General features: G+C 41.7%; 1 protein-coding gene across 1 annotated transcript in view; it reads left to right on the top strand.

The window, feature by feature from the left end:
- The first annotated feature begins 297 nt into the window (after positions 1-297).
- The window catches only part of LOC145990086 (pickpocket protein 28-like), a 29,317-nt gene continuing 6,054 nt past the window's right edge, over positions 298-23,560 (top strand). Inside the window, exons 1-6 of the mRNA XM_083125739.1 lie at positions 298-329; positions 6,510-6,704; positions 11,078-11,281; positions 12,984-13,152; positions 21,083-21,228; positions 22,901-23,045. Of these exons, the coding sequence (XP_082981865.1) occupies positions 298-329; positions 6,510-6,704; positions 11,078-11,281; positions 12,984-13,152; positions 21,083-21,228; positions 22,901-23,045 (891 nt within the window). The remainder of the gene's footprint in view (positions 330-6,509; positions 6,705-11,077; positions 11,282-12,983; positions 13,153-21,082; positions 21,229-22,900; positions 23,046-23,560) is intronic.

The raw sequence follows: 23,560 nt of genomic DNA on the forward strand, positions 1-23,560 counted from the left end.
CGGGAAGTATTAACGCGCAAGTTCCATCATCGCTGGATCGGACGACGTGGTCCTGTCAATTGGCCGGCTAGATCACCAGACCTTACTGCGCCAGATTTCTTTTTGTGGGGTTTTCTTAAAGGAATGGTGTATCAAACTGTACCAACAACGCGCAACGACATGATGCAACGAATACGAAATGCTTGCACACAAATTGATGCCGCCACACTTTTTCGTTGTGAACAGTCATTTCATGCAAGAATAAATAAATGCATCGACGTTCATGGTCACCATTTCGAGCATTTGCTTGGGTAAGCCATGTATGCCCACGCACCACCCCACCCCCACAGGTGAGAGGCAAGGGGACTCACTTGAAACAAGCACCCCACAGGTGAGAGGCAAGGGGACTCACGTGAAACAAGCACCCCACAGGTGAGAAGCAAGGGGACTCACTTGAAACAAGCACCCCACACGTGAGAGGCAAGGGGACTCACGTGAAACAAGCACCCCACAGGTGAGAGGCAAGGAAACTCCCATGAAACAAGCACCCCACAGGTTCGAGGGTAATAGTATTTGCATTTCATCCTTCCCATCTCCTACACTTTTCTGGCATCCCTGAATACGTTTTTGTGTTTCCCTCATCTCCATACCATCTGCATTAATCCAGCAGATGTATTTCCACTTTGTTCGTTGCATGCTGCCCCCTCCCCCTATCTCCTCTTCACTCTTCTTTTGGTACTTCAATGACACCATCGACAGCAATGAAATTTTCCTCTACACACGCCATTCTTCGTATTTTCGTGGGGGCCTGTTACCGTTTTTCCATGCACGACATTTAGGTGTTTCCAAACATACACAAGGCCATATCTTTTTTATTTCGCATGTTGTTGCACCCATGTCAAGCATAATTATTATTTATTTTGACTCCGCGAATCCCAAAATGAAACAAAACTCGGGGGTTCCTGTGCGGGGGCTCATTTGTACGCCATTAACTTTCCTCCCCGACAAGGATCATGGTTTGTTTGGACCAAATTTTCCTCACATGCATATCACTCCCGCTATTTTCATATGTCAAGTTAAAATTAACACCCTGTATATATACAGGGTGTTTCTAAAGGTCGTTTACAACGCTTGGGAGGTGATTCACGAAAACAATCAAAAAGTGTGAGTTCCATTTTTACGACTGAGGCTTTGTTTCCGAGATAGGAGCCTCGCAAAAGGTGACAAAGTGAACGTCACACCTAACTGGGACTAATACTATCACAGATAGAGAGGCGGTTCCAAGGGAATCATAAAGGAATCGTACGTGCTCAGTCCGGAAGTCACTATGAAAAGTTCACTGCACGCATGCGCAATGGAGTCCTCAAAGGAATTGGGGATTTCCAGCAAGAACAATGCATGGAAAGGGTATGTAACGCAGCAAGAAGGACCGTGACAATGAGAAATGCGTTAAAGACAACACATCCCGACCTCAAACATAAAAACATGAGATCGGAACACAAAATCCGAAAAGTTGAGCACGGTTGCATACCCCAGTTACACGAGAGGAATGAACGAATCATGTCATGTGGCATACGAGAGACACATTACTTCACCAGGAGGAGGAAAAGAAAAACACAATATCAGATGATTGCGACATTTTGTATTTTTACACGCGACAACTACATAATATCACCCCCCCCCCCACACACACACACACACAACAAACAACAAATGCTACAATGTCTTAGGCACAGACAGTGCGTGTCACTGTACACCAACTGAAGATGTCACTTTCACCACATAAAGGGGGTGGGGAGCAATACCAAGAGTGTTCGCACACGATCACTGTGACGTAAAAGAGACCATTTGTGGAAGCGCTGCGCAGGCAAGTCTGGCTCTCGTAGTCTACGTTTGTCTGAGCTTCATGACTTCTGTACCCGCGAGAGGAGCTCGAAGGGTTGGTTCTCTCCGGCAGTCGTCCCAGTCGTGTTGCAGGTGCTGGGATATGATCGGCAGTTCGCTCTAGGTTGTCATTGAAGAGTACTAGTATGTTGTATTGAAAGAAGTTGACGTGGTGGACTGCAGTGTGCTAGTGTTAAACAAAAACGATACTTTGCAGTTCCAGCTCCCTATCACAGATGGCTGCGTATACGACCCAGCAGCTGGCAGACATGCATCTCATGTATGGGGAGGCACGTGGTAATAGCCATGAGGAAAGGCGTCTGTATGGAGAACGCTTTTCACAAAGACGTTTACCATCTCACGCCTTCTTTCAGGCAGTGGACAGTCGACTGCGTGAAACAGGGTCAGTGTTACCACTGCGGCAAGAAGTTGGAAGACCCCGAAGTTTACGCACACATCAGTTTCCAGAAGATGTGTTAACAGCAGTCGCAGAACATCCTGGCACCAGTACACGCGTGCTCGCTAGGCCACGAAACACCTCTCATGTGAATGATTGGTGAGTGTTGTCAGAGGAAGGAATGCACCCTTTTCAACTGCAGCAAACCCTCACTTCGGGGCAAAGGTATTGTGGACAGATGAAGCCATTTTCACCAGGATGGATGTCTTCAATAGTAGAAACAGTCATGCTTGGGACTTTGACAACCCACATGCACTTTTTGTGGCCCATCACCAGCACAGGTTTTCAGTGAATGTGTGGTGCGGGATAGTACATGATCAATTAATTGGACCATACATTCTCCCTGTTCGCCTGAATGGTCGCACGTATCATGCATTTCTTAGTGAGGTTCTGCCTGAACTGTTGGAGACCGTACCTTTGGAACTGCGGCAAGAAATGTGGTACCAACACGATGGGGCACCAGCTCATTTCGATCGTAATGTACGACATTTCCTGCATGACGTGTTTCGCAATAGGTTCATTGGTAGGGATGAGCCTGTGCCTTGGCCACCGAGGTCGCCAGAATACGACACACCTGTCACATCAGTTGAGGACCTCGTTTCTCGCATCAACGTCGCCGCCGCGACGGTAGCAGATACACCTAGCTTGTTTCCTCGTACTCGACAATCCTTGATTCGTTTGTGTCATCTCTGCGTAGAAGTGAACGGCAGACATTTTGAAAACCATCTGTGATTATCGCCCTCGGCAAATCCCAGTGAGAACACTCTTGGTATTGCTCCCCACCCCCTTTATGTGGTGAAAGTGACATCTTCAGTTGGTGTACAGTGACACGCACTGTCTGTGCCTAAGACATTGTAGCATTTGTTGTTTGTTGTGTGTGTGTGTGTGGGGGGGTGATATTATGTAGTTGTCGCGTGTAAAAATACAAAATGTCGCAGTCATTTGATATTGTGTTTTTCTTTCCCTCCTCCTGGTGGAGTAATTTGTCTCTCGTATGCCACATGACATGATTCGTTCATTCCTCTCGTGTAACTGGTATGCAACCGTGCTCAACTTTTCGGATTTTGTGTTCCGATTTCATGTTTTTATGTTTGAGGTCGGGATGTGTTGTCTTTAACGCATTTCTCATTGTCACGGTCCTTCGTGCTGCGTTACATACCCTTTCCATGCATTGTTCTTGCTGGAAATCCCCAATTCCTTTGAGGACTCCATTGCGCATGCGTACAGTGAACTTTTCATAGTGACTTCCGGACTGAGCACATACGATTCCTTTATGATTCCCTTGGAACCGCCTCTCTATCAGTGATAGTATTAGTCCCAGTTAGGTGTGACGTTCACTTTGTCACCTTTTGCGAGGCTCCTATCTCGGAAACAAAGCCTCAGTCTTAAAAATGGAATATATATATATATATATATATATATATATATATATATATACACACACATACGTACATTTCATACTCAAAAATGCCAAATGAAAAATGTAGTATTCATAACCTAAAATAGAAAATAAATAACACGTGGACAGTATAATCCTGCATGAGACTTGTGTTGTGGGCCGTTCATACATACTTGTGATTGTTCTTTCCTTCATCTCATCACATCACCTTTCATCCTCATCTTCGCAATTAGCCAAAACTGGCAGAAACGCGAAGTAAAATAAATCAATTCAATCAATCAGATTAAAGATCCATTTTTCCCGCTGAATTCAAATGTCTAAACATTAATATCCATGTCGTGTAAATTACACAAAATTGTTAATAAAAATACAACACGATTATTCTTTCTTATAAATAGGCGTGTTCGGCAAACCAGATAACCAAGTTATATCTCACTTTGAGAGGAAATATGCCATTAATATCATCCGGCTTAAGACAGTATTAGATGGATTGCCAAACGATAAAACTTAATACCATGAACAGGTGGAAACAAGAAGCATTATGGCTAAACTGTAGGTGTTTTGAGAATTGAAAATCACGGGGAAAAAATAGGCTACTTTGGAGAGAGAAAAATTTGCTATTCCCATGAAGCTGCTCAATATGAATATGTTATGTTAACATGAATTCACATTAATAAAATCAAATTTGAACGTTATGGACATATCACTCCGATTCACTTTCATACTCATGCAGTTTCTGCATATTCTGAGTTCAATCAAAATAATTTTCACTTAGTGAAACACTAGAGCTTACGGGATTGTGGAAATATATACTTAGCATTCATTAATTCAGAATCCATCAAATAATTTTTTTGAGAGCAGACGAAAGATCCAGTACAAGTGAAATGGTTGTCCACAACCTTTGCACGAGCATACGTAAAAATTAATTCCTTCCAGACTAAATATACTGTTCGCATTCTCTTCGACTAACATCGGGCATTTTCGTGTCACAAGGGACCCGAACGTTGCTGGCGGGACGAAACAAATGAGCGTCGGATACACAGCACGTTGAGAAACGTACTGTAAAACGGGGGGGGAGGGGGGAGTTGACCAGCGCCGTTACTGGATTAAGGTTGTGCAATAGTACACAAAGCACGGAAAGTTAGTACAAAAATACTCAAATACTGTACAGACAAGCTAATAAAAACAGCAGACGTACGCTTGGCAAAGTTGTAACGGGAAAGCGATGTTACCACTACAGCTTTTACTTCGGAACTGAGGTTGTTGCCACTCATCTAGCCAACCACCCCTGAAGACGATTGATGGAGAGATAGAGCTATGTAGCAAAAAGTAGGTCAGCCAGCAGTTGGGCCTGCGATCAGCACAGTATCGCAATGACTCTCAAATCACTGCAAATGGACTGCTCATGTTTCTTATGATTTATGCTGGAGAGAATGAGCTTCGTAAGTGTATAACTTTTCTTAGCGTGGAATACATGTGCAACTGGAATTGAAAGGATCTTCTTTTCATTACGTAATAGGACATCCTTTATACTTGTCTTGAAAGAGTGGATAAAAGGAAACATTCGCCTGATTTGTACTGTAAATTCAATGATTGCATCAAACTTTCAACACGTCAAGCCATCTTCCTTGCAGAAAAAGCATTTCAGGATCTTTGTGACGAGCCCGAAAAGCTGTATCAACCACAAGATGGCATTGCTGCAAACGTGCTTTACGCAAGTGAAAAATTAATGAAAACATTCATGGACAATTTGTCGAGCAATACTTGTGTACCCCACTGTACCTCACACCAGCAAAGTATAAATTACCTATTTTTTTATTAGAAGAGTGTTCTTTTCGAATGTGTTCTATACTTCGTCTCGGGAATCTCTGGAGCAAGCAAGTCCTCTGCGCAAATAGTGAATCGAGAGGGCTCGACTAATAAACGCGTGAGAGGGGAAGTGAGTGTATGGAGGGGGAAACGCGACTGCATCTACCAGCCGTTTGCAGAAGCGCGTACTGCTTTGTTCCGCCCTCTCGCTTTCTACCCTTATCTGTCGTTACGCGCGTCCTTGCTCCACAGATCCTCGAGACAGAGTGTGTATAAATTACTGTTCTACTCAAACGATACTTCATATCTCTATGAGTGCCACCATCTTGCAAGACAACTTCAAGTCGTCCGAAATGCCGAACATTAAACACACAAGAGCTGCAAGTTGACTTGAACTGGCCTTCCGATGGCGTACCGGTTGTTCAGATACCACATTCATTTGTAGGTCCAGTCCTGATTAACCTGCACATAAAGTGGACTTTAAGGGCACGAGGAACAGATTCTGTCCAGCCAAGCGTGAGGACCCGCTTCTCCTCCACCGACCTTCCCTGCGTCGATCTGGAGAAAGATGTCTGTGCGCTGGATAGTCGTTCGAATTGGGGAAATCTTACGCCTATGGGAGTATTATATTACTCTTTCTCTTTGGAATACCAAACTCCTGACGGCGTAGAAAAACACATGAACGGAAAGAGGGCACGTTGAAGATTTGATTTGTCACAGAAGATAGTTGAAAACTCCCATTTGATTAGTCATAACTTGAAGTTGTTGCGTTTTCTTCTCTATAAGAAGTGAATGGGATCTGAAAGTTCTTATTTATCATGTTTTAAAACATCGTGTCGAGCTTACACCTGGTGCGAAATTGTTACTCTTCACCTTAAAGCAGAAACTCACACTTAAAGAATTCAAAATGTCTGACTAGCCGAACGCGGATAGATATATAAATAACATTCCTCGCAGATTACACGACTTTCGTCATTACAGGTGCGAACCATCGAATCAGCAGCTCGTAATGAAGGTCCCTACATGCAGCAGCATGGGAAGGAAGACCAGTGCAACACACAGTAATGGAGAGTCCAGGTTTTCTCTCTGCTGGGATGTCATTAGGGAGTACTGCATGTCGACCTCTCTTCACGGCCTCAGTTTCATCGCTGCTACGGGAAGGACTACTTGCGAAAGGTAAGTATCTTCTTGTTACTCATAACTATGAGTTATAGGCTGTGTCCGCAAGGTTAAAAAAGCCGGCATGGAGTATGGTCTTGTCGGAAGTGACGTCAACTAATGCAGTCTGAAAGCGTCAATTAATGAGCAATCGAGCCCGCAGCATGCTGTAAGCGTCAATGCACGCTTGTTTACTAGACTCGTGCGCTTGTTGTTCACTTGTTTGAAATCATGGAAATCGAAAATCAGCCATGTGTTGGTTTAAGTTCTTCTGTTGTGTGGAAATGTAAGTGTATGAACTTTTTAAAATGCTATGTTATTTAAATAGTGAAAAATAAGTGATTATAACGCGGGAAAAACAATGAGTTCTTAGTTTTAGTTACTGATTGTATTAGGTGCTGAAATCGAAGTGTAATTCGAAAGATTTTCGCTCCAATCCAAGGTTCAAAAATGAGTGATGCTCGTTTCGCACATTCCCCTTTCGCCCAGTACCAAAGAACTTGTTTTATTGGTCCAAGTGATAACCCGTGCCAGAACGGAAGTACCGTTTCGCCCAGAGGGAAATGTCAAAGTAAAAAGTCCCAATCCTGTAGAGCCATATATAACGAATTCACTCGCGATCTTCTAACAAATCGTACAGGAAATGCAACGAAGGATGTCGCGCAACTATTGTGTTTGCCTAACCTAACCTACTGTGTATTTTTATGTACGTACAAGTATCTGCATTTCTGTTATTAATGCATTAAACAATGCGACAAGGCTCTCCTTTGGAAGCTACACCTGATTATTTGGCTTTTTACTTTCACATTTCCCTTCACATTCAAACCATCTTTTAAAAATTCCCTCTGGGCGAAACGGTATTTCCGTTCTGCCGCGTGTTATCACTTGGGTCAATAAAACAAGTTTTTCGGTACTGGGCGAAACGGGAAGACACGTCAAAAATGAACTGGGAGACCATTCCCGAAGTATGTTGCCAAGAGTCCCGTGTTCCAATCCCGACCTGGGCATTCGTGTTGTTTAAGGTGTCCATTCATCAACTGCATCATATCATCACTTATTCTCATCTTCGCGATTAGCCAAAAGTGGCAAATCAATCAATCGAAGTATGTTCGCTTCACAGCTTTCGGACACGGCCATAGGATATGCCATGTGTCTGTGACCAGTGATGTGCCGTATACTATAAGTTTACGTTTATATGTGTTGTCTACACGTAATCGACGCATAGATTACATTGGGTTGTAGTTTACATAGACTACGTAGACAATCTAAAGTACACTAAAATTAATTTTCAAGGCTTTTAGGAAAGGAAATTGACATTTTCAACTGTATTGATTCCTAATGAACTGACAAGAATTCTATTTACAACAAAATGTCTCTTCTCTTCTATCATCAACTATGAAAGAAGACAAATAGTATGCAAAAGAAACAACAGATGGCAGTCGTGAGGCAAAAGTAGTCTTTTTATCATAAAACACTAGAATACTTCCTATGTTAAGTTTTCTCCTAGGTGAGAAATTGTTCGAATTTGCAAGGAAGACTATGAAAGGTTCTTCTCACACGTTACCAACTGATACGCAGTATAATTTTGTTTTACTTCCACAGCGCCCTTTGCTAAGTTATCACATTTCGCCATGTTGTTTACATAGATTACGTCATATAGTGTATAAAATAGTCTACGTGTAGAATGTAGATTATCGTTGCTTACGCGTAGACGCACACCACTGCCTGTGACACGTCACGCGTCACCTGAGGATCGACCAATTGAATTCAGACTTGCGGAGCGTGTCAAGCGTTTACAACGTTGCTGTTGATTGGTTCATTCTGAAGCGACATATGCCTCGTGTTGCTTGTCACTTTGGTGTGAAGTGAAATCATCCTAAAGAGAAACTTTTGCCACGCCCCATGCTGGGGTTCCATGTGCTGTAGTTCAAAGGAGAAGGTGTTAAAATACAGGGTGTGGGTACCAAAAATATCGGAATCTTACATTTGTTTAATTTATTTTACCCGTGGTACAAAATAGTAAACCGTACGTGGGATGGAAGAGGATGTCTGAGATTAGACATGTTGAATTGCAATAAAGCGTGGATGTTCTAATTTTATAATGCAACGAAGCTTAGCTTCCTTGCGTTAGGCGATTCCACGAGAATCCTTTCACCTTAGCAGCCAGAAAAGACACATAGTTGGAAATAGAGTGACCATTTTTAGTCCCCACGTTGCAAATTTTCAAGTTAAAGTAATTATAACTGTTTATAACTTTACTTCTACTGTTACAGTTGCAGGTACTTTTAAAAGTAACTACTTTGTTAAAATTCCTTAAATAAAGTAATTGTTACTTCAAAACACTGGTTTTAATATTTGTTCCATTCTCTGGTAGGGGTTTATTCAGAATTTTTCAATCTAGGGGAATGTAGGTTTGAATTTAGGGTAGCGTAAGGGTTAATTTAGAAATAAAAGGGTCATAACTTTTACCTTTCTAAAATAAATTAGGTGGTGGGTTTATTGGGGTGGGTGTGGATAAATCACTGCTCTCCGGTGCCGGACACCCGGTATATGTCAATGAATACAGCCCTTGGTACATTCATTAGCATCCTTTAGAGCAGGGGTTTCCAACTGGCGGCCCGCGATGTCTTTCTTTGCGGCCCGCGAAGCCAGTTTGCAAAATACATTAATTTTATGGATTTTTATTAAAATACGTTCTATTTATGAATTTCCTTAAACAACCGGCGTTTCTAACAGATATCACAGATCATCTGAACGAACTGAACTTGAATCTGCAGGGATGAAACCAGCTGGTGTCAGATTTAATGGGAAACATAAATGGGTTTCGTAATAAACTGAATATTTTCAACGTTACTTTGGAGAGGAATAACCTGGTCCATTTTCCAAGCTGTCGGTGGCTACCAGGAGATGAAGAAACACTGGGCTTTTCTGAATTCAGTGAAAATATTAAAGGAATAATGGATGAGTGTGACTCCAGATTTAAAGATTTTGGAGAACTTAAAATCAGCATCCAGCTATTTGCTCTTGGCGTTAACATCGAAGAACAATAAGCTTCTCTCCAACTTGAATTGTGTGATTTGAAAGGCGATGTACGAGGGACGTTCCGAAAGTAAGTTTCTTCATTTTTTCTCACAGGGAAGCTTTATTACAAACAGAAGAATACAATGTCATAACAAAATACAATATTTTGGCTATTTTTCCACATAGTCGCCACCGACGTTGATACATTTATTGTTACGTGAAATCAATTTCAAGATACCCTCCTGATAAAAATCTGTGCCTAGCGAATTTAAGGAAGTTCTTCATAGCCTGTTGCACCTCTTCGTTGCTTCCGAAGTAACGCAGGAAAAAGGTGGACGTCTGATGGGGCAAGATCGGGGCTGTAGGCTGTGTGGAGTCTTGCGTTGTCGTCCAAGAACAAAACCTGAAGAGGAAGTCATTGCTCTCGCGCTCGTACCGCGTCAAGTGTTCACGCCTGACCACAAGACTGGAAGGTTGACAAAAGCCCATTCATAGCGTACGACAGCACGCACTTCCATTTTTGAGCACGTTTCTGCCATACTGGTTTGCACTCGAATGAGCTCGGGTACGTCACGTCGGTCTGCTGCTTATCTCTATTGTTCGGCACTTTGCGCAATCGCAATCGCTCCTCTGCTCTCGCTTTTCCCATTGTGAATTCAGGAAAGATTGTCTTTTGTTATGGCAATGTGTTTTTTCACTTTGTAATACAGCTTCCCTGTGAAAAAAAAATGACGAAACTTACTTTCGGAATGTCCCTCGTATGTGTTCCTTCAAACTAGGCAAGAAAAGGGGCCAGAGTTTTTCAAATACCTTTCAAAGGAACGCTATCCAATCCTTCGTGGTTTTGGGCAAAGAATGACATCGATGTTCGGCAGGACATACACGTGTGAAAGTGTTTTTTCTTCAATGAAGTTCATCAAGAACCGCTACAGAAGCCGACTGGCAGATTCTTCACTGCTTCACCTTCTGAGACTTTCAAATACAGAAATTGAAGTGGACATTCCAACTTTAATAAAAGAAGCAGATCGGCCTCAGTTTTCACATTGAACACTTACTATGAAGGATTCTTATTTGTATGGTGTGTTTTTCATTTCTTTCAATTCATCCATAAGTATTGGATTTTTGTGTAATAAATTCTAATTATACAATTTTGATTTGTGATTCCATTGTTTTTATTGCCTCATTTTAGAAATTTAGGTCATGCGAAAGTAGCTACTACATTTTCAGTTCAGTACTTACAATTTTTGTAATTTTTAATCTGCCACCCCCAAAAAAATGCGGCCCGCCAATCAACTGCTGGATATAATTTTGGCCCTCGGACCTTTTGAAGTTGGAAACCACTGCTTTAGAGCATGACTCTCTCTTTTCAGAGTAGTGTGGTCGTTCATTTGTGCGTGGGCCATTACGTGCGCCTCCGTCATCATGTGGGAGGTGTGGGTGAAGTTCCGTAGCAGCCCTACGAGCACCGTGGTGGAGAACCCCAACGACCCCTTGTGGAAGGTTCCCTTCCCCGCAGTCACCGTGTGCGGCGTCAACAAAGTGCAGGCGTCAAAAGCAAGGAAGGTTCTGAGCAGGCACGTTGCACCAGTAACCTAATTATTCTACTTAATTACGTTCAACTGGGCAAGGACTCTAAATAGATTGTGTATGTATGTACACAAGCATTGGATATACACACGCACACAGACACCTGAAATGAGTTCAAACACACGCATGACTCACTTGATCTAATCGCTTTTAAGCCATGCTCTGGATGCATCCAGTACATACAATTTTTTGAGTCCTTGCTACAGCTGTAAGCGAATGCTAAACACATTTAGTGCAGCTCTGGCGCAACAACTGCGTGCACTGGATGCAACCAATATTTATGGTATACTACATATTCACAATTTATTTTAGTATTGTTACATCTCAAAGCGAATGAATGTTAAATACGCTCAGTGTAGCTCAAGCATAACAGTTGATGGATTGAATGATTTGTTGTTTCAAGTTCACTTTATGCACAGAAAGGCTAATCGGGACTGGACCTACAGTTTATCGTTGGATCCGAACCACTTTTGCCTCCATAGGGTATCGAACCCGAGAGACCTTGATTACAAGGAGACGACGCATAACAGTTGAGACTCTGGCTGGATGCATCCTATATTATATATATGAGGGTGTAACGAAAATACGGGGCAAAACTGTAGAAATTAATTCCCAAGTATAGAAAAGGAAAGGTTGCATGAACATGAGGTTGAAAATACATAATTTCTGACTAATAAGACGATATTATGATCAGTCATGAACGTCCGGATAGGGGTGTGGCCCGTCCCTTCCCGGATAATGAATGTCAGCCTAAAACAATAAGGACCTTTGCCGGAACATGATACATTCAAACTGAGTGTTTCTTGAGGGGATCGCTACTATCGGGAGAAATATGGCTTCATTGCTTCCCTTTGGGAAAAAAATGCTTTCCCCTCCCTGAAAAACATTCTGCGGACGTCCATGATAACAATGTATACCAAGACGCAGTGGAGTAGCGTGACAGGCCTCTACAATTCGCACATGGAGAGTTGCTCGATCATCCACAAGAGTCGCTATATTCCGTTTCACGTGAGAGGTCACACATTGTCACATTATTTAACATTATGACTCGGATTTTGTTCCAGCTAATATACGCACATACGATCATACTTGCAGGCCTTATTGATAAAAAAATATGTATTTCCGAAGCCGTGTTGAATAATATTTCCCCCTTCTCTGCACATGAAGAATCCATTCCTGAAATTTTGTCCCGAATCCCGGTATCAATCATCCACTTTGAGATTAACAAGAATCTAATTAGCTTGTGTGTGTGTGTGCCACTAATATTGAATGAATCCAGAGTATGCAACTGTTGCGCCAAAGCTGCATTAAATGTGCTTAACATTCGCTTACAGACGCAACAAGGTCTAAAAATTGTATATATGGGATGCATCCAGAGCATGGCTTAAAAGCTGTTAATTCAAATGAGCCATGCGTGTGTTTGAAACCATTTGCTGCGTCCATTTGTGTGTAACTACAGATATTGTATTTTGTTCCTGCCCTAAATTTTGTTTCGAATGCTAGCTTAGTCTTTCAGGTAGAATATTGCAAGAATGTAGCTGAAGAAAGTAGTGACAATACTTACGATATATGTTTCTTGATATGATATTGCAGATATTGCTACACCTAACTAATAAAAAATAAATTTTAAAATTTACTTGTGCACGTTCGTTTGTTAAACTCTGTAAATATTGACGCTTTCTCTTGCAGACTGTACCCCAATGCAGACAATGAAACATCAGAGACGTTCCTGAACACAATGACGATTCTTTCAATAATGAGATATCCGTACTACAACCACATGAAGATATTCCTGGCTCACAAGAATCTCCAGCACATGGAACTTGAGAACGTAAATATCTCGGATATTATGTTAGAGGTGAGAGAACATGTTTGTATTTAAAAAAAAATATATACACAGGGTGTCATTTTAATGGCGCCCACGGACCGCAGATTCGTATAGAGGACATCAAAACAAACAACTTTTCTCAGTAACATTTTCCTCGTTGGTGCGTCGATTCGACGCTACAGCCGTTCAAAAAAGACCGTTTTGCCGCCTGGATGCTGGCAAGCCAACCCAACATATGATCGTACCTGTGACGTCATATCCTGCGGCGAAACAGCGCACGGCAGAGTTGCAAGGAACACACAAATTGTGTGAAAAATGACAAACTACCAACCACATTATTACCTATAAAACGAAGCGAGAAACGCGTCCAGCAGACCGAACATCATAGCCTACCAGGCAGAAGATCATCAGTCATCTCAGGGGAAGGGGGAAGTGAACCACCGATAAGAGAAATGGTAAAAAACGTATTCAAAATGAAATGACAATGTCGGCTTTTGTCTCAGACTACATCTAAAATATCAACAACAATAAATTTTATTGGACTTACAGCTTACACGTGGCTGTTTACGCCCAACTACATGTCAAATATTTGCAAATCTCGTTGCAAGGTTGATATCTACAGGTTTGTGTCCAGATGCCTTATGGTACTTTTGTGCTGATAACGGAAGTATCCGAGGTTCACGTTGTTACATTACGGCTAAAACAAGTACAACCGCAGTAACAATCTAATGATGAATCAGTAGCGAATATACTGCCCTGTTCACATTTGCAAACTATTACATGTGTATCCGGTGCATAGATAAACACATAGTCGTCATAGAGCTTGTATTACTACTACTTATATCCCTGTATTTTCAACCATTTTTACCACTTGCCTCATAATGCTGTGAATATACATTATATTATCTGTTGCTTACCTTTGGAATTTTGAGTTCTTTCATTTCTATTTTAAGTGGTCCCGGGTTCGATATCCGGTGGAGGCACATAGTGCTTCGGATCCCACTTTAAACTGTAGGTCCAGTCCCGATTAGCCTTACTGTGCACAAAGTGGACTTAAAACACCAAATCAACCAATCATTTCTATTTTGTCATCTGTTCAGTGTGTCACAGACAACTAGTATCAGAAGGACGAAGTGGATAGACTAAATTGTAGATGCCAACTTGGTAACAAGATTTGCAAATATTTGACATGTAAGCTGAGACAAAATTCGATATGACCACTTTCACTTGAATTCTATTTTCTTTCTACTATTTTTCGTATCGTTTGTTTACTTCCGGTTAGGTTACAGAACGTATTTTCTCGTTTTGTGTTACGGTACATAATGTGGCTCATTGTAGCTATGCCATTTTTCACAGAGTATGCGTGTTCCTGGCAACCCTGGAACGCATCGCTTCACGACGGGATATGGCGTCACAAATGCAATCAAATGTTGTATGTGGTTGCCAGCATTCAGGCGGCAAAACGGGCTTTTTTGAACGACTGTAGCGCCGAAACGACGCACCAAAGAGAAAAATGTTACTGAGAAAAGTTGTTTGTTTTGATGTCCTCTATACGTTTCCGTGGTCCGTGGGCGCCATTAAAATGACACCCTGTATATTTAGAGATGACTCAACAAATGGCGTGTATTTCCCTGAAGAGAAAAATGAAAAGATAAACAGAAAGAAGAAAGAGAGGAAAAGAAAGATGCAGAGAAAGATGAAAAGATAGACACAGATAAAAAGAGGACAAGAAAGATGCAGAGAAAGATAAACAGGAAGAGAAGAAAGAGAGGAAAATAAAGATAAAAAGATAAACAGAGAGAGAAGAAAAAGAGGACAAGAAAGATGCAGAGAAAGATAAACAGAGAGAAGAAAGAGAGGAAAAGAAAGATGAAAAGATAAACAGAGAGAGAATAAAAAGAGGAAAAGATAAACAGAGAGAGAAGAAAAAGAGGAAAAGAAAGATGAAAAGATAAACAGAAAGAGAGGAAAAGAAAGATGAAAAGATAAACAGAGAGAGAAGAAAAAGAGGAAAAGAAAGATGAAAATATAATCAGAGAGAGAAGAAAGAGAGGAAAAAAGATGCAGAGAAAGATGAAAAGATAGACAGAGAAAAAGAGGAAAAGGAAGCTGCAGATAAAGATGAAAAGATAAACAGAGAGAGAAGAAAGAGATGAAAAGAAAGATGCAGAGAAAGATGAAAAGATAAACAGAGAGAGAAGAAAGAGAGGAAAAGAAAGAATCAGAGAGATAGATGAAAAGATATAGAGAAAGATGTTAAGAAAAAGACAGAGAAAGGCGAAAACAGAGAGAACAAGGAACAGAGTTAAAAGAAAAAGAGAAAGAGAAGGGAAGAGAGAGACAGAGAGAGAGAGAGAGAGAGAGAGAGAGAGAGAGAGAGAGAGAGAGAGAGAAATAGAGATTAGAGATGAAAAGAAGTTAACGTGGAAGTACGTGTACTTGAAAAGGAATATAATTATGTGTATGTACAGGGTGTCATTTTAATGGCGCCCACGGACCACGGAAACGTATAGAAGACATCAAAACAAACAACATTTCTCAGTAACATTTTTCTCGTTGGTGCATCATTTCGGCGCCACAGTCGTTCAAAAAAGCCCGTTTTGCCGCCTGAATGCTGGCAACCACACACAACATTTGATTGCATTTGTGACGTCATATCCCGTCCTGAAGCGATGCGTTCCAGGGTTGCCAGGAACACTCATATTCTGTGAAAAATGACATAGCTACAATCAGCCACATTATGTACCGTAAAAGAAAACGAGAAAACACGTTCTTTAACCTAACAGGAAGTAAACAAACGACACGAAAACTGGTAGAAAGAAAACAGAATTCAAGTGGAAGTGGTCATTACGAATTTTGTATCAGCTTACATGTCAAATATTTGCAAATCTAGTTACTAAGTTGGCATCTGCAATTTAGTCTATCCACTTCGTCCTTCTGATACTAGTTGTCTGTGACACACTGAACAGATAACAAAATAGAAATGAAAGAACTCAAAATTCCAAAGGTAAGCAACACATAATATAATGTACAGGGTGGCTCAATAAGTCACTTAACACCCCCAGTACAACGCCACTGCGGCATGGGACGTGAAAATGGCGATGACCAATCGTTGACTGGCCAAGAGGGAACCACATTGACGTCACCCGCATGGTCGGCAGCCATCTTGATGTCCGCCATCTTGAATTCAACTTCAAAAATTTAAATGGGAAGAAGGGGGTCGTGCGACATATCAAAATGGACTAGAATTTCACCAGGAAAACAACTGTGACATTTGTTTTCACCTAACTTTAATTGTTGCAGAGTTAACAATACCACAAAGTTATGGCTCAATAAGTCACTTAACACCCCCAGTACAAGACCACTGCGGCATGGAACGTGAAAATGGCGATGACCAATCGTTATCAGGCCAAGGGAAAACCACATTGACGTCACCCGCATGGTCGGCAGCCATCTTGATGTCCGCCATCTTGAATTCAACTTCAGAAATTTAAATGGGAAGAAGGGGGTCGTGCGACATATCAAAATGGGCTAGAATTTCACCAGGAAAACAACTGTGACATTTGTTTTCACCTAACTTTAATTGTTGCAGAGTTAACAATACCACAAAGTTATGGCTCAATAAGTCACTTAACACCCCCAGTACAAGGCCACTGCGGCATTGAACGTGAAAATGGCGATGACCAATCGTTGCCTGGCCAAGGGGGAACCACATTGACGTCACCCGCATGGTCGGCAGCCATCTTGATGTCCGCCATCTTGAATTCAACTTCAGAAATTTAAATGGGAAGAAGGGGGTCGTGCGACATATCAAAATGGACTAGAATTTCACCAGGAAAACAACTGTGACATTTGTTTTCACCTAACTTTAATTGTTGCAGAGTTAACAATACCACAAAGTTATGGCTCAATAAGTCACTTAACACCCCCAGTACAAGACCACTGCGGCATTGAACGTGAAAATGGCGATGACCAATCGTTGCCTGGCCAAGGGGGAACCACATTGACGTCACCCGCATGGTCGGCAGCCATCTTGATGTCCGCCATCTTGAATTCAACTTCAGAAATTTAAATGGGAAGAAGGGGGTCGTGCGACATATCAAAATGGGCTAGAATTTCACCAGGAAGACAACTGTGACATTTGTTTTCACCTAACTTTAATTGTTGCAGAGTTAACAATACCACAAAGTTATGGCTCAATAAGTCACTTAACACCCCCAGTACAAGGCCACTGCGGCATTGAACGTGAAAATGGCGATGACCAATCGTTGCCTGGCCAAGGGGGAACCACATTGACGTCACCCGCATGGTCGGCAGCCATCTTGATGTCCGCCATCTTGAATTCAACTTCAGAAATTTAAATGGGAAGAAGGGGGTCGTGCGACATATCAAAATGGACTAGAATTTCACCAGGAAAACAACTGTGACATTTGTTTTCACCTAGCTTTAAATTTAAGGGCGATTTCCGCATGGGAGAGTGACACGTCCTTTCCTTTTTGCTTAAATGTTTATTGTTCAAATTATCGTTAATATGTGATTATGTGGTATTTATTGTTAGACCAATCACTGAAAATGTCCGGATATTGACTTACCGGTATGTACATATCTTGTAGTATTGGTTGGCATGGGAATTACGATTGTGTTTTGTCTTTACATAAAAGTTTAAAAGAGTGATGATGTGAATTGATCGTGTCAAGAGTAGCATATTTCCTTTTTCACTGATCTGAACGAAAATGCCACTAACACGTGAGGAACGGATTGCCATCACATTGATGTCAGGGGAGAGAAGTACGCGAGACATTGCCGCAGACTTCAATAACCGCAATCCTGCAAGACAACCGGTTGTCACATGTGGCCGTCAGCCAGTTGCTGGCAAAGTTCCAAGATACTGGATCTGTGGATGACAAGCCGCGACATGGACGTCCGAAAACAGCCACGGATGAGGGTACTGCTGTAGCGGTGTTGGCATCATTTGCAAAGTCCCCAACCCGTAGCACACGGAGACTGGCGCTGGAAAGCGGTGTCAGTAGGGGTTCAATTCAAAGGATTGTACGTGACCACCACTGGCATCCGTATAAGATACAGCTGCAGCAGCACCTTAGTGAGGACGATCCAGACAGGCGTTTGCAGTTTTGTGAGTGGGCTAAAGCGCAACTGCAACGTGACCCTGCCGTCGGTAGCAAGATTCTGTTCAGGGATGATGCTAATTTTTATGTGTCGGGAGAGGTGAATAAGCAAAATCTGCGGTACTGGTCACCCGAAAATCCACATTGGACAGATCCCAGCAAGGTGACGGGAGGCGGGAAGCTAATGGTGTGGTGTGGTACTTGGGGTTCCCGACTTGTTGGTCCATTTTTCATTGAGGGCAACTTAAATGCAGAGGGCTACTTGCTTCTGCTACGGGAGCAGATCTTGCCATCCTTTCTGTCCGAGGATGGAAGCTATCCTGAATGGTTCCAGCAAGATGGTGCTCCACCGCACTATGGGATGATAGTCCGTCAGTACCTGGATCAACAATTCCCTCACCACTGGATTGGTCGCCGAGGGACTGTGGAATGGCCTGCACGCTCACCTGACGTGACACCATTGGACTTTTACGTCTGGGGACACCTGAAAGCCATGGTGTATGCTACGAAAATCAGGGATCTGGCCCACTTGCGCACACGCATTGTGGATGCCTGTACTGCAATAACTCCTGAGGTTCTTCAGAATGTGGTAAGGTCATGGGAGAGACGATTACACGTGTGTGTTGCGCAAGAGGGACGTCATATTGAGCATGTGTTATAACTTTGTGGTATTGTTAACTCTGCAACAATTAAAGTTAGGTGAAAACAAATGTCACAGTTGTCTTCCTGGTGAAATTCTAGCCCATTTTGATATGTCGCACGACCGCCTTCCCATTTAAATTTCTGAAGTTGAATTCAAGATGGCGGACATCAAGATGGCTGCCGACCATGCGGGTGACGTCAATGTGGTTCCCCCTTGGCCAGGCAACGATTGGTCATCGCCATTTTCACGTTCCATGCCGCAGTGGCCTTGTACTGGGGGTGTTAACTGACTTATTGAGCCATAACTTTGTGGTATTGTTAACTCTGCAAAAATAAAAGTTAGGTACAAACAAATGTCACAGTTGTTTTCCTGGTGAAATTCTAGCCCATTTTGATATGTCGCACGACCGCCTTCCCATTTAAATTTCTGAAGTTGAATTCAAGATGGCGGACATCAAGATGGCTGCCGACCATGCGGGTGACGTCAATGTGGTTCCCCTTTGGCCTGATAACGATTGGTCATCGCCATTTTCACGTCCCATGCCGCAGTGGCCTTGTACTGGGGGTGTTAAGTGACTTATTGAGCCACCCTGTATATTCAGGGCATTATGAGGCAAGTGACAAAAGTGGTTGAAAAAAAAAACAGGGATATAAGTAGTAGTAATACAAGCTGTCCGACGACTGTGTTTATCTATGCACCGCATACACATGTAATGTAATAGTTTGCAACTGTGAACAGGGCAGTATATTCGCTACTGATTCATAATTAGATTGTTACTGTGGTTGTACGTGTTTTAGCCGTAATGTAACAACGTGAACCTCGGAAACTTCCGTTATCAGCACAAAAGTACCACAAAGCATCTGGACACACACCTGTAGATATCAACCTTGCAACGAGATTTGCAAATATTTGACATGTAACTGGGCGTAAACAGCCACATGTAAGCTGTAAGTTCAATAAAATATATTGTTGTTGATATTTGACATGTAGGCTGAGACAAAATCCCATATTGACACTTCATTTTGAATACGTTTTTACCATTTCTCATATCGTTGGTTCACTTCCCCCTTCCCCTGAGATGACCGCTGACCTTCTGGCTGGTAGGCTATGATGTTCGGTCTACTGGACGCGTTTCTCGCTTTGTTTTACACTTAATCATGTGGTTGGTAGTTTGTCGATTTTCACAAAATTTGTGTATTCCTTGCAACCCTGCCGTGCGCTGTTTCGGCGCAGGAAATGACATCACAGATACGATCAAATGTTGGGTTGGGTTGCCAGCATCCAGGCGGCAAAACGGTCTTTTTTGAACAGCTGTAGCGGCGAAATGATGCACCAACGAGAAAAATGTTACTGAGAAAAGTTGTTTGTTTTGATGTCCTCTATACGAATCTGTGGTCCGTGGGCGCCATTAAAATGACACCCTGTATATTGTTCTTACATTGATCAGTACAATAGTAACAATGATGTTAGGAAAAAGTAGTTAACAATATTGAATTTTAAATTTAAAGAAATGGCCAATTGACTTCTGGTTCAGAACGTTGCATTTTTTCCATTCACACAGATATTTATGTGAGTACTTATCAGAAGAAAACTTGGATTTTTGTTGCTTGATTTATTGATTAGTTTACCTATTTCACTTCGCTTTTGTGTCGCTGTTGGCTAATTGCGAAGATGGGGATGAGTGATGATATGATGAAATTGATGAATGGACACTCACAAACACCTATGCCCAGGTCGGGATTCGAACCCGGGACTCTTAGCGCAATGTGATAAACATTCCGCCCGCCACTGGTGCCGGCTCTTCTAAAAAGAAACCCGACTACGCAAGATCATTTTGATTATCGAGACCCTACCGTATAGAAGCCGCGGTGGTCGGTAGCGCGTCTGACTGCTACGCGGGGGGACCCTGGTTCGATTCCCGGAGTGGGTGATTGAAATTTTTCCGACCTCGTCCCCGCATTAAGCGGCCCCGGGGCTCCCCCAGCCTCAATGGGTACGGGGGGGTGTAAAGGCGACCGGAGCGTGGTGCTGATCAAGTCACTTCCAAAATGGCCGAGATCGAGAATGTGTTACCCACATCTTCTAAATGTGCCTTCATGGCACGGTGCCATGTGTACGGGTAACTTTACCTACTGGAGGAAAAGTAGCCCACCCTGTTCACAGTGTTAATTCCTTTGAGTCTCCGTTTAAGGTGATGCCTACAACCGAAGAGCTATTTGACCACTGCTACTGGAAAGGACGAGAATATCCTTGCCAGGAGGTCATGAGGGTCCAGAGAACAGAGGAAGGCTTCTGCTACTCCTTCAACTCTCACACGTCTGACCAGTGGTACACAGGGTGAGACTAACTCCTTAAATTACAAACCTCTTCATATAAAAATATCCAGGGTTGTTAAAAGTCCAGGAAACCATAAATTCTAATAAGTTCTATTAGATTCCGCTGCAGGACCGGAACCTTTTTTCTAACACAATTTAAATTCGGTCCAAGTTGCATATTGTTTCATTGAAAAAAGGTTCCTGGACCGAATTTAAATTGAGCCGGAAAAAAGGTTCCTGGACCGTATTTAAATTCATCTTGAAAAAAGGTTCCTGGATCGAATTGAAATACTTTATGCATAAAAAGGTTCTTTACGGCCTAAAACCCATTTACACTTGCTGATTTTCTCTCCTGGACCGGAATTGAATTTATTTAAAATTCCTGTACCTTTAACAACCCTGAAAATATCTCTTACGCGAAACAAACATGCAAATTGGATTTTCTTAAGTTCAGTGCTGGAGTAAATATTCAATCAATTTTGAAATTAATTCTATAATAATAATAAGAACCCATGGCTCGACAGCCCTCGAAAGGGCCTGGGTCTATCTCCCGACTACCAGAATCCCTCCCACAATCCTACCTAAAGGTGTGGAGTTCTTAAACCGGTAATGGTGTGACGTGGGGTCAGCACGTCGAACCCCAGCCGTTGTAGGAGATTTCTGAGACCGTTCTACGCTACTCACTCCTCAATCTCCTCACGATGGTGGGTTGCCACCGGTTCCATGCACAGGCCGAGAACCCAGAGACTGAACTCAGGCGGATTCGAGCCCATGCCGTCCCGCAGTCGGAGCCCAAAGCACAGTGCAATTAGCACAGTGCAAACAGTTAATACTATGTAATTTTAAAATCAGTTCCATAAAAATATTTAACTGAATATAAAAAAGTCAGGAGAAATTAATTACTTTCAAAATTAGTTCCTATAAAAAACCGTTAACAATGTACAAGACTAGGATCAGTTCTACAAAAACATTTAGATATGTATAAAAAGTTTCGCGTAAATATTTAATTAATTTCAAAATTAGCTATATGAAAACAGTTACCAATGTGTAAAAAGAAGAGCAAATATTCAATTAATTTTGAAATCAGATCTATAAAAACAGTTCAATATGTATAACAAAACTGCATTCTATGTATAGCAATATTTATAGATCAATAAGATTTCAAGGTTTAATTAATGAATGAAAAAATAATTCAGTTGCACCAGCAGTGAATATTCGTAAAAGTTATTAGTGTGAGAACATCAATAATTTGCTGTGCAGTAGTATTGTATCTTCATGTTTTCCTCTAGTAATTAATAATAATAATACTTATTATTGTAAATAAAGCTACTAGCTAATAACAATAATAGTGTGTCTTCAAATACTTCAAAAAGCGCCCGATTTCGTTGCATCACACCAAAGCAAAAAACGAAACTTGCACATTGGTTTTCCCATCTGAAGCAAAATTGTGACTTACTACAGCTCTTGATAAAATAGTCGTTTAGCGGAGAAAAAACCACGTAAACTGCTCACACAGCCGGTTGTTTTTCTGATTGAAGGGACGCCTTCAAGTCAACTTAAATTGTATGGCAAGATGTGACGTTCAATTTGCTTAAAACAAAAGACGAACGACCTTAGCCTTTCTATTGCTTTATCCATTCTATAATCGTTCTTCTGCACATCTCTGCAAATTCGCAAGTGTCTATTTGTTCCAGCTCGGATGAACGCCGGAAGGATCGGATGAACACGTCGAAAGGTTTATACAACAATGCGGCTGGAGTGACGACTGGGTTCGAGGTCATGATGAACTCCATGAAAGATGATTACTTCCCTCACGACACGCGCAAGAAAGGCTACAACGTAAGTATAGTATATTATTTCTTGACTCTTGTGTTGAACTGTTAGTAAGAATTAGAAAATAGATTAAGAAAAGCATATTACAGTATCTGTAGCACAGAAGAGACAAATTCCCATTTATTGACGTGGCCAGGCATGGAAATTTTAAAAACAGTAGCTAATCTTTATACAGATTTGCGAGTGCTGAGTAACTGAAATAGCATTAACGTTTTTTTGGTGCCCTCATTTAATACTAGGAAACGTAACACAACCAACATAACTTTCATAATTATAATTTATTTATTTCACCTATAACAGAGCTTTCGCTCCAATTACAATAGGCTTACATATATTTTAAACAATTAAAGAATTACAATTTCAACAATACAAAACAAAATAAGAAGAAAGAGAGCAAAAATACAATAATCATTTTGTAAAGAATACTAGCACAAATTTTATAGAGAACATAAATCTAAAAATGATATTTACAGAGGTAGAACAAGATACATATCTATATACAGACATGCATAACTACACAC

Source organism: Lepisma saccharinum, chromosome 7 (assembly GCF_977018435.1).
Source record: "Lepisma saccharinum chromosome 7, izLepSacc3.1, whole genome shotgun sequence".
Taxonomy (NCBI): domain Eukaryota; kingdom Metazoa; phylum Arthropoda; class Insecta; order Zygentoma; family Lepismatidae; genus Lepisma; species Lepisma saccharinum.